General features: G+C 41.1%; 1 protein-coding gene across 2 annotated transcripts in view; it reads right to left on the bottom strand.

Moving 5' to 3' along the window:
- The window catches only part of LOC117828870 (NEDD4-like E3 ubiquitin-protein ligase WWP1), a 49,842-nt gene that overhangs the window by 26,053 nt on the left and 6,368 nt on the right, over positions 1-17,421 (bottom strand). Inside the window, exons 2-7 of one of the 2 annotated variants that reach the window (XM_034706234.1) lie at positions 8,677-8,733; positions 8,290-8,381; positions 5,899-6,037; positions 2,428-2,552; positions 2,131-2,283; positions 1,883-1,955 (exon numbers count right to left, since the gene is read on the bottom strand). In XM_034706234.1, coding sequence (XP_034562125.1) covers positions 1,883-1,955; positions 2,131-2,283; positions 2,428-2,552; positions 5,899-6,037; positions 8,290-8,359 — 560 coding nt within the window. In that variant the 5' untranslated portion in view covers positions 8,360-8,381; positions 8,677-8,733. Of the gene's footprint in view, positions 1-1,882; positions 1,956-2,121; positions 2,284-2,427; positions 2,553-5,898; positions 6,038-8,289; positions 8,382-8,676; positions 8,734-17,421 lie in introns of both variants that reach the window. The other variant, XM_034706233.1, reaches the window with a different exon arrangement.

Raw genomic sequence — 17,421 nt, 5'->3', positions numbered from 1 at the left:
TTATTTTTAATCTACTTTTATTCATGGTTTTCTTTTATTCACTCGTTATTTTATTTGTTTTATTGATTTTAGTAGTTTCTCTTTTACTCTTTTTTCAGCTGTTCCCCTTAAATAGTCTTGCCAGCCAATATATCCCCCCCATGCTGTGTTCTCTTTATTGTGGGATTTTATGATGTAAAGCAATTTGTAACGTCTGTTTTAATAAGTGCTATATAAATAAACTTTATCATTATTATTATTATTATTATTATTATTATTATTAAAAGCTAAAATGAGGGGTTTCAAAGACACCAGCCTGACATAAGTGACTCATTTTTCTAGCTGTTAATCATTTAAAGCTACTACATAGCAATCAGAGGGACAATACAAAGCCGGAAAAAAACGTCCGCAGAAGCCATATTGGATGTGCTGACCTCAACCTAATTTCTCTTGAGCTAGTGTGAGGCATAGAGGTGGGCTTTGAGCCTCCTCGCCAACAGCTAAAGTGTTCCCTCCCGCATGTAAATCAAGTCAGCTGTGCCTCTCATAATGACAAACTCGTAATCTTATCTTTGAAATTCTATATCTTTGAAACTGCCGCGTTATGAAAAAATTCAACCCCCGTACAGTGTGTGCCGATCGAGAAACAAGCTATCCAGACTACACTCACCTTTTTTTACCAGGCTGCAAACATGTTTATTTCTGCTGTGAAGATCGTCTCTTTTTAATTTGCTGTGTATGTGGTTTCCTGTCCTTCTGGAGCCAGCCTCAAGTGGACACTAGAGGAACTGCAGTTTTGAACTCTTCCACATTTGCTTCAATTCTCATGTCCGGAGGTTGCACCTTGCGCTAAACCTCCCTCTTTAAACGCTAGCCACCCTTGCTAGTCAGCTCCAGAAATTACCAGCTCAATGAAATATTCATATTTGTAATATTATGGGCCCAAATGCGTCACAGAAACACCGGCCTGTAGCTCACATCAGAAGCTCAATTATGCCAGATTTAAAGTTGATGCACTCCAGGTATCATTAGCACCTTGCCCTGGTGTTGGTTAACTCTGCTGCCACACAAAGCGACTGTTAACAGTATGGGGTGCAGAGGAGTGTTTACTTTTATTGTCTACACCTGCAGAGCACACAGTGAGGTGCTGTGTGAGTCACTTATGTCTTCTCCATGGGGTTGTCAAAGGGCTGGATCCAGCAAAAAACGACTCAAAGACTCAAATACTGCACATATCTGCTATTCATTTTTGTATTTATTAATGCTGCAATATATATCCCAGAGAGAAAAAATGCTACAGTTTTTTCTAAAGTCACTCAGGTCTAGTCTGCATGTGTTTGTGGGGGAGGCTTTGAATGATCGTCAAGTAGGTCCTAGTGGCTCTCGACTGCAAGTAATACCAGTTGAGAGCATCCTGCATGCAAAATATGTGAAGGTAGCTGTAGTTTAGCATAATGCAGACATACTTTGTTTATTGCATACTCCTGTTATTTTTGGTGGTTGTGGTCGTGTTAATATGGATCACATTTACCTGTCTATAGGGGATCTGGCTTTGAGGAGAGAGAGAGAGAGAGAGAGAGGGGCTGAGCTTGGGGGTGGATACCGCGGTCACACATGCTGATTTTACGACCCTGTAACTTGTTCCAGTTGTGATATTATGTGCTTTTTTTTCGGAAGAACAAATAGTTGAATACACCTCTCTTATCCTTTCAGTGCGTCACACTGTTACCTCTGTGTTCAGCCCCTTGCAGCATATTCTGCTCTACATCTACACAGACAGAAAGCCGCAATGTAGCAAAAAGAAATGTGTGCTGAATGGATTGCAGGGTAATCCTTTGTCTCCAAGGAGTATGTGGAGCAAAAGAAAGGCCCAAAAATAGCTGTCTTTTTTAGGTTGGTTTACCTGTTGGCGGCCTTTGAGGAAGAGGAAGAGGAGTCTCCATTTTCATGGATGGCATCACCGTTCTGTTGGACTTCTGAAAGATTGGCGAAAATAAAATGAAGTTAGTCTGGTGTCACTTCATTCCACTGAGAAGAGTTGCTTGATTGTAAAATGATCTGACAATAACGTTATGTATGTTTTTGTATGCCACAGATAATATTTAAACATGTCATCTTCAATATAATGTAACGCATAAACACCGGGCTCACTGGTGCCGTTTGCTGTGTTGCCGTTGGTGAGCGGGGCCAGCTCCTCCTGGTCAGAGACAGTCAGCCCATCCAGGTAAACAGTCAGCTCTCCTGTCGGCACCACAGCTCCTTTCTGCTCCACACTCAACTTCAGCACCTCCTTCACATTCTCCACTGTGGAGCCAGAACAGGGTGAATGAAAGAGGAGGCATTACTACAGGGTGGCATCAAGAAAATCCATGAGACCTTGAGAACCAGCTTTTAAGAATCTGCTATTATCTGGTACTGAAGTCTAAAAAAATTTGGATTTGATCATACATTTTCTGTCATGCTGCTCCAAGGCTTGGACGAGGTCTAGCGTGGCTTTTCCCAGCAGAGCATCGGCCTTCAGCGTGTGGTGACTCCATACTTTGAAATCCACCTGTGTGTGCGGTGTTACATTCCTGCATGTTCAGAAACAAACACAAACAACTTTAGAAATAATTTCAAAAATGAATTAAGAGGGTAATTAAAAATGTCATCAGAACAGTGACTAAAGTCAGGGTAATAGCATTATGGGAGGCAGACTTGGGCCATCTCTTATCATGGCCCAAGCCCAACTCTTATCGTTCTAGTGTCTGACTTCCTGTGCAGATCAATCTGCTCTGCTCAGCTTAGTGCATGCTTGACGTACACTTTGATACAAACACACTTGGCCTGTGTCTTTAGCAGAACGGAGCAGAGACGCTTCTGACATGGACATGAGACGCAGCGCTGTGCTTCTTGTGGAACACATGTAGAGGATGCCACAATTATTCTGCTAAACCTTGTGCTGAAAGGAAAAAAAATAATCAAGCACAGTTTCTTTTTATTGATTTGTTTTCTGCTTTTAACTGTACTCAGCCACATGTTCTTGCTCAGATACTTTTATCTAATTTTAATATGGATTTTAGTGTTGTATGCTGGATAACAGACTTTTTAACTGACAGATCTCAGAGGGTCAGAGTCAACAAAACCCTGTCCAGTAAGGTTTTATCCTCCACCGGATCCCTTCAGGGCTGTGTGCTCTCTCCTCTTTTATTTGTTTTATAGACTAATGAATGTCAGAGCAACTATGGATCACGATATGTCCTTAAGTATGCCGATGACTCTGTTATTGTGAGCCATTTACATTGAATGGAGCAGGACCATGGCCAAGTCCTCGATGACTTTGTGCACTGGTGTGACCGATCCTTCCTCCAAATTAATGTGGCCTAAACCAAAGAACTGTTTATTGACTTCCGGAGGAGTAGGCCTCTCCCTTCTCTTCTTCTTCTACCTCACCCCCATGTGTGATTAAGGGTGATCCAGTGGCAGCAGGGCAGAAATATAAATATCTTGGAACTGTACTTGATGCAAAGCTAAATTTTGATTTGAACACTGATCTCATTTGTAAAAAGGCAAACCAGCAGTCTTTTTAAGAAAGTTGCAAAGTTTTAACAGGGATCTTACTCTAATGAAAATGTTTTATTCTGCTTGTATTGAGTCTGTTTTAACTTCTTCTATGATCTCCTGGTTTGGCAGCCTCAGTATTAAAACAAGAATAAGCTTGGTGCCTCTTTTAATGACCGTTGTCACATTTATAAAATGAAAGCCATCTCCAAGGCAAAGGCCAAAGTTATGGACCCCCAGCATCATTTACAAGAGGAGTTTCAGATGCTGCCGTCAGGGAGAAGGTTCGGTCTTCCCAGGTTCAGCACTAACAGATATAAACTGTCCGTCAGCTGTTGGTTTCTTGAACAATCTGTAACAAATGTGATCTATGTGTAGTAGGGATGTAAGGATGTATCGCAAGACGGTCAAAAATCGATACAAATAAGGATGGATAAAAAAATCGACTCAACAAAAATTTGTATTCGGACATTATTTTTTAGGAAAACTTGATTTCGAGAGAAAAAACGCATTTGGCATTCTTTTTTGCATGGAAAACATTCACGTTTTTTTAATGATTAAACGATAATTGATTGTTAACATTACCAAAGATCAATCACAGAAAATACTTGAAATTTACATCCCTAATTTAAAGAAATTTACCTTATTTGTTTTAGTATTTAATACTTTCATTTGGGAATCGTTCACTTTCCACTTCTTGATAATTGTTCTGAAATTTTCCAAAGTATTTTTGTGAGGTGATTTTTATTTTTTTTGCACTGAAAGGTAGGAAGGTACTGAAAAAAAGCGTGCAGTGGTTTTATTTGAGTCACAACACACCTTAAAAATGAAAAACGATGACTTTGTTTACAAAGAAATATAAGTGAAAAAATATATATTGCAACTTTCCATATCTGAGAACTGAAATAAAATAATAGTTATTTAAATTTTGAGTTCAATCCAGTTTTCTTGAAAATCTTTGGAGAACCGTGAGTGAATCGTATCGTGAACCAAAAATCGGGATTCGAATAGAATCGTGGTTTGAGTGTATCCTTACATCCCTAATGTGTAGACAATGTGTGGATCTTGTGCTATGTTGTGTGTGGTGTATTGTTTTGTATTGTGTGGACTACTGTCTGCAAAGTGAATTGCCCCTCGGGGACAATACTGTTACACTCTACTCTACTCTTGACTAGAGTGGGCATAGATCAGCTCCGGAGTGCGTGGCGTTCATGGAATGCGACAAACAAGCTGGAGATACCTGTGGATGGCATGTGGGTGGAGCTGGGAGAGGAAGTCTGCTTTAACCTGCCCAGCTTGGTGTGGTTTGTTGCGTGCATCACACAACACCTTCGCTCATCCATGCACTTTGACTGTGTCATATTCCTCTTTCTTACCAACCCCACTTCCTTCCACCAGCTGTTCTCCTTCAACATCTCCAAAAAAAAAAGAACACAACCATAACTTCTGCCTCTCATTCTTCCAGCTCCTCTATTTTTAAGCATCTACTCACTCCTAAAATCTCACAGCAGTAACTCTTCCTTGCTACAGGCTGAGCGACTGAAGTGCTTGGCTCATATAATGCAGCTTCCTTGTGTTTCCTGTCCTGATGCAGAGCAGAGGCATTGTATTCACGGCTGAGCACATCAGCCTGAAGAGGAATACCCAAGAACAGAGCTTGAGCGCCGAGTGGAGGAGCCATAAAAGCATGCAGAGAACCTTCATGATGCAAACACAGGATCAGAAATACGGCACCACTCTGCGTTATCGGCCATTATTACCCAATTAAGACAATTAGCATTTACAGTGACATCTCCCCGGCAGTTAACAGAGCCATTTGGGAAGCAGAGAGCGGTAAGAGTCTGCTGCTCTGATACAAAGAGCTCTGTGTGGCACCGTACAGCTCTCTTCCTCTTATTCATGTTCTCATCATATGAAGCACCGCAGGGTTTTCCTTATCATAGCGTACATTTTTTGAACGTTTCCCAAGCCTTGTGATTGTTACATAAAGTATACAGACTGATCTAGACCCCAAATTCCTGCACCAAAGCCAGCATGTTGCTCCATCTCTCTCTTTCTATGTACAGCGTTTTATATAAGCTCAGGCCATCTGGAGATCAGCAGAGGCTCCCTCTCTACAAACGTTCTGTTCAGGGGGAGTGTTAGAAGACAGATGTTTGTGGCAGCCTCAACGTCTGTCTCTCATTTTATCTTCTGAAAATAAAGAAGGAACTTGGGATTCAGAAGTAATCCTACACGCAATTTTGAAGGATACTGTGTACATGGAACTTCCCGTTACATATGTACACTGTCAGCAGATTTGATAAAAGGAGAGAGAAAGAGAGCAGACAGAAACACACTGACACACTCAGACACAGACTGTAAATCGTAGCTTCTTACAGAGTGAGCCTCTCATCCCATTTCGGACTGGAGGAGCTGTGAGACTTCGCCGTGCGGCGCGACTCCCCCTCCGCTGTCAACTCCACATAGATGGCCGTCCCAAACAGACTCTTCTTCCTCTTGATTTTGGCACAGGAAACTGTCGGACAGAGTAGAAAGGAAGCAGTGAGAGGAGCATTTGTGACATTTCCACACTTAGGCTGTGTCACTGCTTTGTTTTACTCTGAATATAAAAACATCTCAGTAGCACAAAGTGAGTTCAACATACGCAGGGTGACTTTTGGTTATGTGTCTGTACTAACTCTGACATGAGAGATCAGGCTAAGTAGTTCTATAATGCAGGTTATCAACCTGTTGAGTCAATGTAGAGTTTCTATGAGCGTGTTTTCATAAAAGGGGCGTCAGATAAAGATTAGTTAGCAGATCGTCATGTTCTTCAAACTCACCAACATGTGTAAATACGAAGAGATCAAGACATAATCCAGACTAAAATCTGTAAAACTGCATCAACTGTGATAAAAGGAAAAATCACAGAGTGTGAATGCAAAAAAATTCTGCATATGATATCACTTTCCTATCATTACTGTAGGACAGATCTGGCTTTCATAACTCCTATTTTTTACACTTAATAAATGTGCTGAACTGATTTATTCTTCGCACTTTGGGACATTATTTCAGCTACACCCCAACCATCAAACGGAGCGGTATGTAGGTAATATAAATTAACATGAAAACATAATTCAAACTGTTTAGCATGCATCATTTTGTGTCGTGTAAGTACAACACCAACAAGTGTCTGGTGCTTTTTGCAGTCTCCACTGAAGGATGATATCAGCAAAGCACAATTAAAGCTAGGGTTGGTAGTCACGGAAAACTAGCATGAATTTGAATGTAGCATTTCCTCAGGACTCCGTCTAACCCCTCCCCCCTCGGAACTCCTCCAAAAATGACAACCCTGCTCACATGCACGAGCGGTGCTGATTCCCAAGCGGGAATGTGGACTTGATCGTGACTGATTCAAAACCGGTCCTCAGCACATCGTTTGTGTTTTACACTACATCAACTCATGTTTCCCTCAGTGGTAAGAAAACACCAAAACATTATCATAGTGAAAGTTAAAAACACAAACAAAAATAGAATGTACGTGCAGGAGGCGGGCAGAACTGCAGGACAGATTTGATTGGTTTCATATTTTGGCTCCCGATGGCAGGGATTGGTTGGTGTTTTCCCATGTTTACTCCGGCTGTAGATAGCGGCTTTTTTAAAGATCACATTATGTTTTGATTGCCATGGGGACATTAAGTTAATTTTAACCAGTATAACAAAAAGTGTATCTAAATCTGACTACCAACCCTAGCTTAAATAATGTTCAATCCATTTTTTCAAATATAAAATCATACAGGTAGCATCCTGTCGGTCTCTCTCCTTCTTCCCCTCACGACCTGCTCACAGAGCTCTATGATCAGGGGGATTGATTGGTCAGTTTGCAGTGTTTGTCAGAGGATGATCTCTCATCCTGGACCTCCCCTCCTTTGGAGCAGGTCAGGAGTTCAGCTTAAGTAACCATGGTGATCTACCCGATAAAAAGTGAACAACCTTTGTAGTACTGAAAACCTTTGGAGCAGCTGACACATGCTGTTCTGGTCATCATCAGCTCCTGCTAGGCTGTTTTCAAGAGACTCCACCATCATGCTTTTTGCTTTCAAAGAGAGTTACTGAAACTTTAGCCTCCGAAGTGACTCAACCACTGGGCCCAAGATGTTTGGTTAGTTCAAATTCAGATTAATGACGGGGGGGTTGCAGGTATTTTCGAGATCAGTGATCCCGTCACAGCAGAATAGATGAATGCGGGCGCAGACTAGGCCTAATGGTTAAAGTGCGCGCCCATGTAGTGGGTGGCCCATGGTTGAATCCAGCCTGCGGCCTCTTTCCTGCAAGTCATTCCCCCACTCTCTCCCACTCTCCTACACTATCCACTGTCCTCTCCTCTATAAAATAAAGGTGTAAAAGCCCAAAAATATAACTTGAAAAAAAAAAAAAAAATAGATGAATGCGTCAGGATGCAACTTGAACTCTGGGGACTTGAGGTTTGGTGACTAGAATGTAACACTACTTGAGTCAGAATACAACACGCCTTTAAAAGCTCTTTTAACTCGAGAGTTAATCAAGTGATTGCCAGGTGATGAGCGTTTGGCTATTAAAAGCAAAAGCCCCAGACCTGAAATCACTGAGTGAGCTTCTAAGATGATTTAGCATTGATCTGTGAGGGTAAAACCGTTCCTCGCCTGCTGACACAGTGAGTGCTTCAATGCAAGTGTAAGAGGGTCTCGAGCCAGAGACCACGCTGTCAACCCCACAGATCATGACACAGCCTGCTGAGTGTGGACTCACCAACGGCATGGAGCTGTGACGTTCCTCTGTGGTTATGGCTAGGCTCAGCTCGAGATGAGGCCGTGGCCATGTCATACACCACAGTGGGAAACCTGCAAAACCACACACACACACACACACACACACACACACACACACACACACACACACACACACACACACACACACACACACACACACACACACAAAGTAAACACATGAGGCATTAGGACAGTAAATTCCCGAATATGAAACAGGTGAACTCCAGAAGGCTACAATATATATGAACACAGCTGAGATTTCAGTCCTTCCAGCTCTTAATATTAAGCTACATTTACTGTGTTTATACTTTTGTTATTTGTCCCTGATTTTATACAGACAGAACACTTGAATACAATCTGTACTCACGATTGGTGTGCACTGCTCGACCCTCTGCTTCAGCCCACTCCGTGTCCCATGATTCCTCTGAAACAGAAACGTGATCATTCTTAGAACAAATTCAGAGCAGCTGGAGAAAAACCTCCACTTCATTACCTGATTTATTTCAAACAGTTTCCACTAAAAGCTTTGAGTCACATCCCTCTGATGTGTTGTGTTTCCAAACACACAACACTGTGTAAAGCCGGATGCTTTTTTTTTAAATTCACAAACTCGCATTAGATTCACCTTTGAGCTATGAAGTTGGATAAATATCTGCAGTAATCTTAAAAAGCTCAGAACAGGCTTCTCCATTCACAGCAGTGAACAGACGTCTTCCTCTCAGTTACATTATGACTGTGCACTGATTGTATTTCACTTCACTGCTGTCTGGTGTAAAGGTCAGCTACATTTCAGAGCTCGAGCTTCAGCTCAGCCGTACTGTAAACACAACACAACAAATTCATTCTTCTTGGTTTCCAGATCAGGAGTGCTTTGGGATGTCCTGGTTCCTCTGATACGACTCCTTCAAAAGCAATCAGATACTTTGGAGGTTGTTTCCTCCTGCTCTTTTCTCTAAGGTCAAACTGGTTTAGTAAAACAAAGCACTTAAAGGTGGGTAGCTTCATATGATGCCTCTTTTAGTGCAACAGTTCCATAGCTCCACTTAAAACATTATAGTGAATCCATCGTGAGACATTTAGTCCTTGAAGTTGATGTGATGGAAGCAGGAAAAATGGGCGAGTGTAAGGTTGTGAGTGACTCTGACAAAGACCAAACTGTGATAGCTAAACTACTGGGTCATAGCAACACCTAAACTGTAGCTCTTGTGGGGTGTTCCTGGTCTGCAGTGGGCAGCACAAGGGATGTTTAGAAATAACTTAGTTTCCAGTCTTCATAAGGAAAATTGAAAATAACCGAAAGGTTTGCAGTGTATGGCTAATAGGGTTGCAAAGGGGTGGAAGAAGTCCACTTTCTGGAAAGTTTCCAGTAAATTTCTATGGTAAGTTAAAGCTGGGGTTGGTAGTCTTGGAAAACTAGCATAAATTTGAATGTAGCATTTCCTCATGACTCCGTCTAACCCCTCCCCTCCTCCCTCGGAGCTCCTCCAAAACGACGCCCCCCCCTGCTGATTTGCGACCATATGATCGTGACTGATTCAAAACCGGTCCTCACCAAAACATTCTTATAGTGAAAGTTAAAAACACAAACATTATAACACTATGGCAGTAGATATTAACTGGAGCTACAGCCCCAGTAAGTGGCCTACACAATATCAGACAGGTGGTTATGATGTTATAGCTTATTGGTGTGTAATCAAGTTAAAACATGAAGTGACACATACAAGATACCCTAAGAGAAATTCATGAGGAACTCATAATGAGGACACACAAAGGATAGAAAAAAAATGTCAAAATTAAAGATAGAAAATAAGGTATGATAAAAGAAATAAGATGATACGATACTAAAAGATAATCCAGAAATATAAAATAGAGTAAGATGACATACAAATCAATAAAGCAGACCCAAGTTAAGTTAGAGTTACGTAACTTAAATTAAAATGAGTGAGTGAATATCCGAAGGCCCCATTTTGGGGGTGACAGAGTTGGAATATGTACAGTTCTCATTAATTGTCTCAGCTACAGGATTCACTCCACCCCCAGTTTCCTGATCCTGAACCAAGGGTCCAATTAGGACCCAAACATGTTTTGCAATGATTAAACGATCACAGCGGCCACATCAGCAGGCTGACACCGACCTATTCGTCACCCAACGTAGACCTCGAGTTGGAGGAGGCAGCTTTTAAGCTGCTTAGGAGGAACCCAATTAAGAAGATAGGGACAGGGCCAGAATTAACTGATCCGTGGGAAGACTACAAGGTAGTCAGCAGAACAGTGCCAGGCAGGGCTAAGTCTGCTATCTTACTGCTCTCAGAGTTCAACACCCAGTGACTTCACCATGATCTTCTGGGGAGTTAATCAGCCATTTCAAAGGGAAAGCTCTGAACTAGAGTTAAAGTTTAGCTCATTTCCACACATACAACGGCGTCGGTAAATCTAAAAAAATCTCTACTAATAGACTTGTGTTCCTTCAAGCCAAGAGATCAACTGCTGAGAATATAAATCAAAGTAGCACCGCAAAAGGTTTATTTATTTTATAGTAAACCAATGTTTTCTTTAAATGCACAATTAAGACCTAATGAGGGGAAAACGTAATAAAAGTGGCCAGCATGTTTTGTGCATTGAAGTGGTCGCAGAATGCCGTATCCTGGGTCAAATATTGTAACACAAATAAAAAACCACACTCTATATTTCATACTAGTATATTAGATGCACCTGTGTATAGGACGAAACCAGCTTTTTAGATGACAAAACGGTATAAAGTGCATCTTATACAGCAAATGTTACGGTAGATCAATCAATCACTCTTTATTTGTATAGTGCAAAATCACGACAAACGATGTCTCAAGACACTTTTACAAACATAGCAGGTGTAGACCGCACTCTATGTTAAATTATTAACAAAGACCCCCTCAAGAGAGGATAAGACTCAGTCTAATCTCATCTTAATCCCCCATGAGCAGAGCACTATGCAGTTTTTAGCAAGTTACAGCTGCAAGGAAAAACCTCCTTTAACAGGTAGAAACCTCATGCGGAACCAGACTCACGTTAGTCAGGCCATCTTCCTTTTAACAGGCAGAAACTTTGAGCAAAACCAGACTCACGTTAGACGGCCATCTTCCTTTTAACAGGCAGAAATCTCAAGCAGAACCAGACTCACGTTAGACGGCCATCTTCCTTTTGACAGGCAGAAACCTTGAGCAGAACCAGACTCATGTTAGACGGCCATCTTCCTTTTGACAGGCAGAAACCTTGAGCAGAACCAGACTCACGTTAGACGGCCATCTTCCTTTTAACAGGCAGAAACTTTGAGCAAAACCAGACTCACGTTAGAAGGCCATCTTCCTTTTAACAGGCAGAAATCTCAAGCAGAACCAGACTCATGTTAGATGGCCATCTTCCTTTTGACAGGCAGAAACCTTGAGCAGAACCAGACTCACATTAGACGGCCATCTCCCTTTTAACAGGCAGAAACCTCGAGCAGAACCGGACTCACGTTAGACGGCCATCTTCCTTTTAACAGGCAGAAACTTTGAGCAAAACCAGACTCACGTTAGAAGGCCATCTTCCTTTTAAAATGCAGACACCTTGAGCAGAACCAGACTCACGTTAGAAGGCCATCTTCCTTTTAAAATGCACACACCTTGAGCAGAACCAGACTCACGTTAGTCGGCCATCTTCCTTTTAACAGGCAGAAACCTTGAGCAGAACCCGACTCACGTTAGATGGCCATCTTACCTTTAACAGGCAGAAACCTTGAGCAGAACCAGACTCATGTTAGACGGCCATCTTCCTTTTAACAGGCAGAAACTTTGAGCAGAACCAGACTCACGTTAGACGGCCATCTTCCTTTTAACAGGCAGAAACTTTGAGCAAAACCAGACTCACGTTAGAAGGCCATCTTCCTTTTAAAATGCAGACACCTTGAGCAGAACCAGACTCACGTTAGACGGCCATCTTCCTTTTAACAGGCAGAACCTTTGAGCAAAACCAGACTCACGTTAGACGGCCATCTTCCTTTTAACAGGCAGAAATCTCAAGCAGAACCAGACTCATGTTAGATGGCCATCTTCCTTTTGACAGGCAGAAACCTTGAGCAGAACCAGACTCACATTAGACGGCCATCTCCCTTTTAACAGGCAGAAACCTCGAGCAGAACCAGACTCGCGTTAGACGGCCATCTCCCTCTATTGTAGACTGAAACCTACTCCAGGTACAGAAACTTTCAAAATTTAAAAAGGGACGCTGTGGTGCTATTTTCTCACACAGATTTATCAGACACTTATCATAAAACCACCCTCACCAAAAGAATGACAAACAGACTGATCAAGAAGCTTCCCAACTGTTGTGTCCATCACTTCTTCAAGCCCCTGAATCAGGTTGAAGTTGGTGAAGGCTTTAAGCAGTATGATGCCATCACTGCCCTGTATGCCATGATGACCACCATCTACGTGTCGTTATGGAACCCAAAGAAGTTTGAGATATGTCATGACAATAATAACATCCTGGACACTGAGATTTGCCCTAAAGTCTGACAATGAGAAGGAGGAGATTCACATCTTTCTGCTGTTCAAACCTTTGATCGACATGCTGAACCCCAAAAGAGGATGTGTGCGAGGAACTACGCCCTGCCTCACCTCGCTGTCCTCTTGGATGGCCCATGGATGTATTTGAAACACAAGAAGATCCACCGCTCTTGATGCTTGTACAAATTTCACCAACACAATAAGCCCAGCAAATAGACAAATCATTTTGGCAAAGAAAAAGTATTTTACACTGGACATAACATTAAAATTCTATGTCATATTCTGCTTTTAAAGACACATAAATGCTGAATATAGTACCATGACATCTATTATGTCCAATTTTAGGGGGACAAGTGATGGACTGTCAGAGTGATGAATTCAGTCACTGAGCCAAACGACTGACCCTGACGAAGAAGAAGTTGACACTGTTTAACAGCCGTCCATACAGAGTAGGCAGGTGACAGCTGGAACAGAAAAAAAACCCTGAGGGATAAATTATGACAGCAGGACAGAGTCCAGCAGCGGTCATCTGCCATCCCTCTCAACCCTCCTGACAAATGCATAATGAAAACAGCTATAATCCAGGAAATAGACTGGCCCTAAATCATCCTGACACTGCTCATGAAGACTGACTGACACCTAGGTCAACTGGTTTATATGCTGCATAACATATGCTAGACTATAGGACGTGTTAGAATTATGATTTACTGTGAATCTATTAACAGAGTGACTGACTCTTCATCTCATCTGTAGTCTTCATCTCATCTGTAGTCTGTTTGAAATTCTTGATTAATATGAATGAGAAGACCTGTCACTAACACAGAAGTGTGATTTTAATGAAAACCTCAACAGGAGACTGGTGTTAAAATGTGCCAATCACTACTCTTTGACTAAGCTCAAAGGTGTCCTATTGACAGATTGTTTTATATATTTATTGTTTTATTATCTACCAAACTTATTTACACAGACACCAGTTTTGAAAAGGAAGGAAATTTGAAAAAATGTGCAAATATTGCAAACTGTGTCAACACCAGGCAGAGGAAGTGGTTGCATCAATAAAAGGCGAAGTGTGAATGAAATGGAAACAGACCTGGCAAATAAATCAGACAAACATGAAGCATATAACAAGGCGAGGTGCAGCTGATAGCCATGGTGCGTTAACTTAAATCATCCTGGCATAATTAAGCGTCTGCCTCAAGCTTCACAGCAGTGTGGTGTGCATGTTTATTGTTGTCATTTTTCTTCTTTTGTGATTGTCGTTTTAACAGAAAATTTAAATTCTGACTAACCGACTCGTCCACTGGTAAAACACTCGAGTAAACAATGTCAAATCGGTATGCAGAGTAAGGCTATGCTGTAACAACGGTATAAATTTCCATGTCTAAATCGAACATTCAGCATATTAATTTAATACTCTAAGCTTTGTTTAACTATATTACATGCCATTACACAATAAGACCAGTACAAATAATGAGCAGCTGGTAGGTTTAGGAATCCACAAACATCAACTCAACTCAACTTTATTTATAAAAGCACCTTTCATACATAAAAACATGCAACCAAAGGGCTTCACAGAATAACAGAGAGACAGAAAACAACAGCAATGGTAAAATTATAAAAGACATAATTAGAAATAAAATACTTAAAAATAAAATAAAATCAATACAGTAAAATTAATAAAATAAGTAAGAGTGGAAAGAAAAGTTAAAACTAAGGTAGCGTTAACAAGATCAGGTGAATACAAGAAATAAATAGATAAATAAATAATTAAATAAGATAAATAAATGTTAAAGCAATGATTCAAATAATGATTAAAATAATAATACAAATAATAATGCAGTCCAGGGCTAAAAATAAATTACTCCAAATTAAAAGCTATATTAAAAAGGTAAGTCTTAAGTTTACTTTTAAAATGTTACAGAGAAAAGTTAATGCTTTGATTGAAAATGTCAGATGGAATATCATGTTATCGTTATCACAAATTTTCTTGAAATATCGTGCTATACTTTAAGGCCATATCGCCCACCCTTAATGCAGTGTGACTAACAATAGCAGAGCTAGCACCACCGGCCTTCAGTCCTCTCTGTGGGTTAATGTCCACATGCCTGTGCTGGTTTCTCTCAAGTCCAGTGGTTATATACTAGTTCACATATAACTTTACCTCCATTGTCTTGATCAGAACACTCACAAACCATAACCAGCTACAAGATGCCATCTGTCATCTGTGCTTGTTTACATCCTGGTAGTAGAGCATTGTAACATCATGACAGTAGTCATTATTAGCTGGAGCTTCAGCCCTTGCTGGTGGCCGGCGGCTGTGCTACAGCTTAGACGCAACATATGACAGTTATTTTGTGCCTACCGTAATAAAAATACTAATTATAAGTTAAGTGATTGATTCTAGTGCCAACTAGCAAAGGTGAGGTTTAATTGCTTTGTCAACTAAATGTGCACACCCCTCGTAAAAACAGTGAAAAGGTTGTTGTTGTTGTTTTTTTCTTCAATAAGGTCAAAGACACATGAACTCTTAATTTTTTCACAAATCAAAGACTAATTAGAAGTTTAAGACTCATAACACATCCCTGGTTTTCAACTGGTTTAGCAAGCTCTGCTGACACCCATCAACAGAGCAGAGAGGGTTAGAGCCATGCTGCTCTGCCTCACCCTGTCTCAAGTATAGACTGTATAAAATATGGACGTAGTCTCCGTGGCGTCACCCATCTGTTTCTGAAGCGATGTTTTGAAGCCAGTCATCATCGGCAGCCATATTGCTGCTGTCGAGCGATTGTGACGTAAAGAGGCGGGCTTTGAGCCTCCAAGCCAACAGCTTCAGTGTTCCCGCCTGTCAATCAAGTCAGCTGTGCCTCTCATTGGAAGACTCAATATCTTTATAATTGTCCCATTAGAAAAAAATTCACCTCCCTTACAGTGTGTGCCGATAGAGAAATGAGCTATCCAGACTACACTCGTCTTTTGTACCAGGCTGTAAACATGTTTATTTCTGCTGTAAAGATCGGCTTTTTTCAATTTGCTGTGTATGTGGTTTCCTGTCCTTTCGGAGCCAGCCTCAAGTGGACACTAGAGGAACTGCGGTTTTTAACACTTCTGCATTAGACTCATATTTGTAGAACGGAGGTTGCTGCTTGGTAAAATACACCTGTCATGCTGTTGCTATTGCAATGTGCTGTGTGCAATGATGCAGCTGAAGATTTAGCTGACAGTGCAAGCTCACTTAAGTCTTCTTTACGTATTACTCTTATTACTTTGTTTTGGAGGCAGTCTCACTGTCAACCAATATCTAGCACCTTATTATAAAGGAGCACAATCAGAAACCTGCAAATTTGATGAATAAGTTAAAGGAATCAGGTTCAGAATCAAAGTGAACACTTTTACTTTAATGTCTTTTCAAGTTTATTTTAAATACCTACTGCCCTCATGCTTCACAGTTGCATGTTGGTCCCACTTACATGTCAGAAAACAACAATACTTTGTATGATAAGAAAATAAATGCAACACAGTTTCCATTAAACCATGTAAGTCTGAGTTAAGCATTCACTTTAGCAAGGACACCTCATTAAGAATGCAGCAGTGTTGAAAAACACAGCTGCTCATTGATTAACTGAGCGTCTTCAGATCAATGTCTGGCTCTGGAGCTTTCTGAATCAGGATTTTATGCACCCCCTGCATTGGTCTAGATTTCCTCTGAGGGTGAAAGTGTGTTGTGACGATCCACATGTGAGCTAGGTGTGCTGCAGACTGGGCGAGCACAAATCAAGTTTTTCCACTCTTCGGTCCAGATCAATGCCAATAGAGTCTTCTGTTTGCTTATTCAATAAAAAGTCCACAAGCACATAAAAGCAGTGTAGTAAAACATGCTCAACAATTGGAAAGCTTCTCTCGCAGTCTGCAGCACAGCTCTCCTTCTGTGGTTTTCCACAGAGTCTCACAGCTATTTGTGAAAGTGGTTCTTTCTGTAAATACTGATCTTGCAGATGAGCTCGGGGTATCCCTCCTGAAGTCGTAAAATGTGCTATACGCCGTAATGTGGACTCATAAATAACTGGCAGAGTTTGAGGCATAATCTAATGAAGTTTTATGATTAGAAAACACTGGAGGACGATAATATTTCTGCACTCAACAGTGTCATGAGGGTGAGAGTTACTAGATTTAATGTCATTTTTATGGTATTTGATTATCAGGCTGAATACTAGAAGCCCCCCAGAGCCCATGATATTTTAACTCCCATATTCTCTGCATTTGTCTGATGATGAAAAGCAGATGGTGAAGTTTGACTTCCTCGTTAATGCCTTCCAAGACAAGCGGCAGGGAGCAGAGACGGATGTGACAAATTGATGCATGGAGGACTTCTGTACATTTTCCTGCTGTCAGCACATTAGTCATACAGAGCAAAAATAAGTATCCACTAAGTGAGTACGCTTTAAATGCACTACCCCGTACAGACTCAGTCAGCACAGACGCTATATGAAAACTGTTATCTGAGATTGTTCGATACTTCTGTCTTCAGGCTTACAGACTGCATTAAACACTATATATAGGCTGGTACAGATAATAGCCTGGATGGTTAAGTT

This window comes from Notolabrus celidotus, chromosome 17 (assembly GCF_009762535.1).
Source record: "Notolabrus celidotus isolate fNotCel1 chromosome 17, fNotCel1.pri, whole genome shotgun sequence".
Lineage (NCBI taxonomy): Eukaryota > Metazoa > Chordata > Actinopteri > Labriformes > Labridae > Notolabrus > Notolabrus celidotus.
The sequence above is the reverse complement of the archived record's forward strand: the minus strand, read 5'-3'. Positions and strand labels throughout refer to the sequence as shown.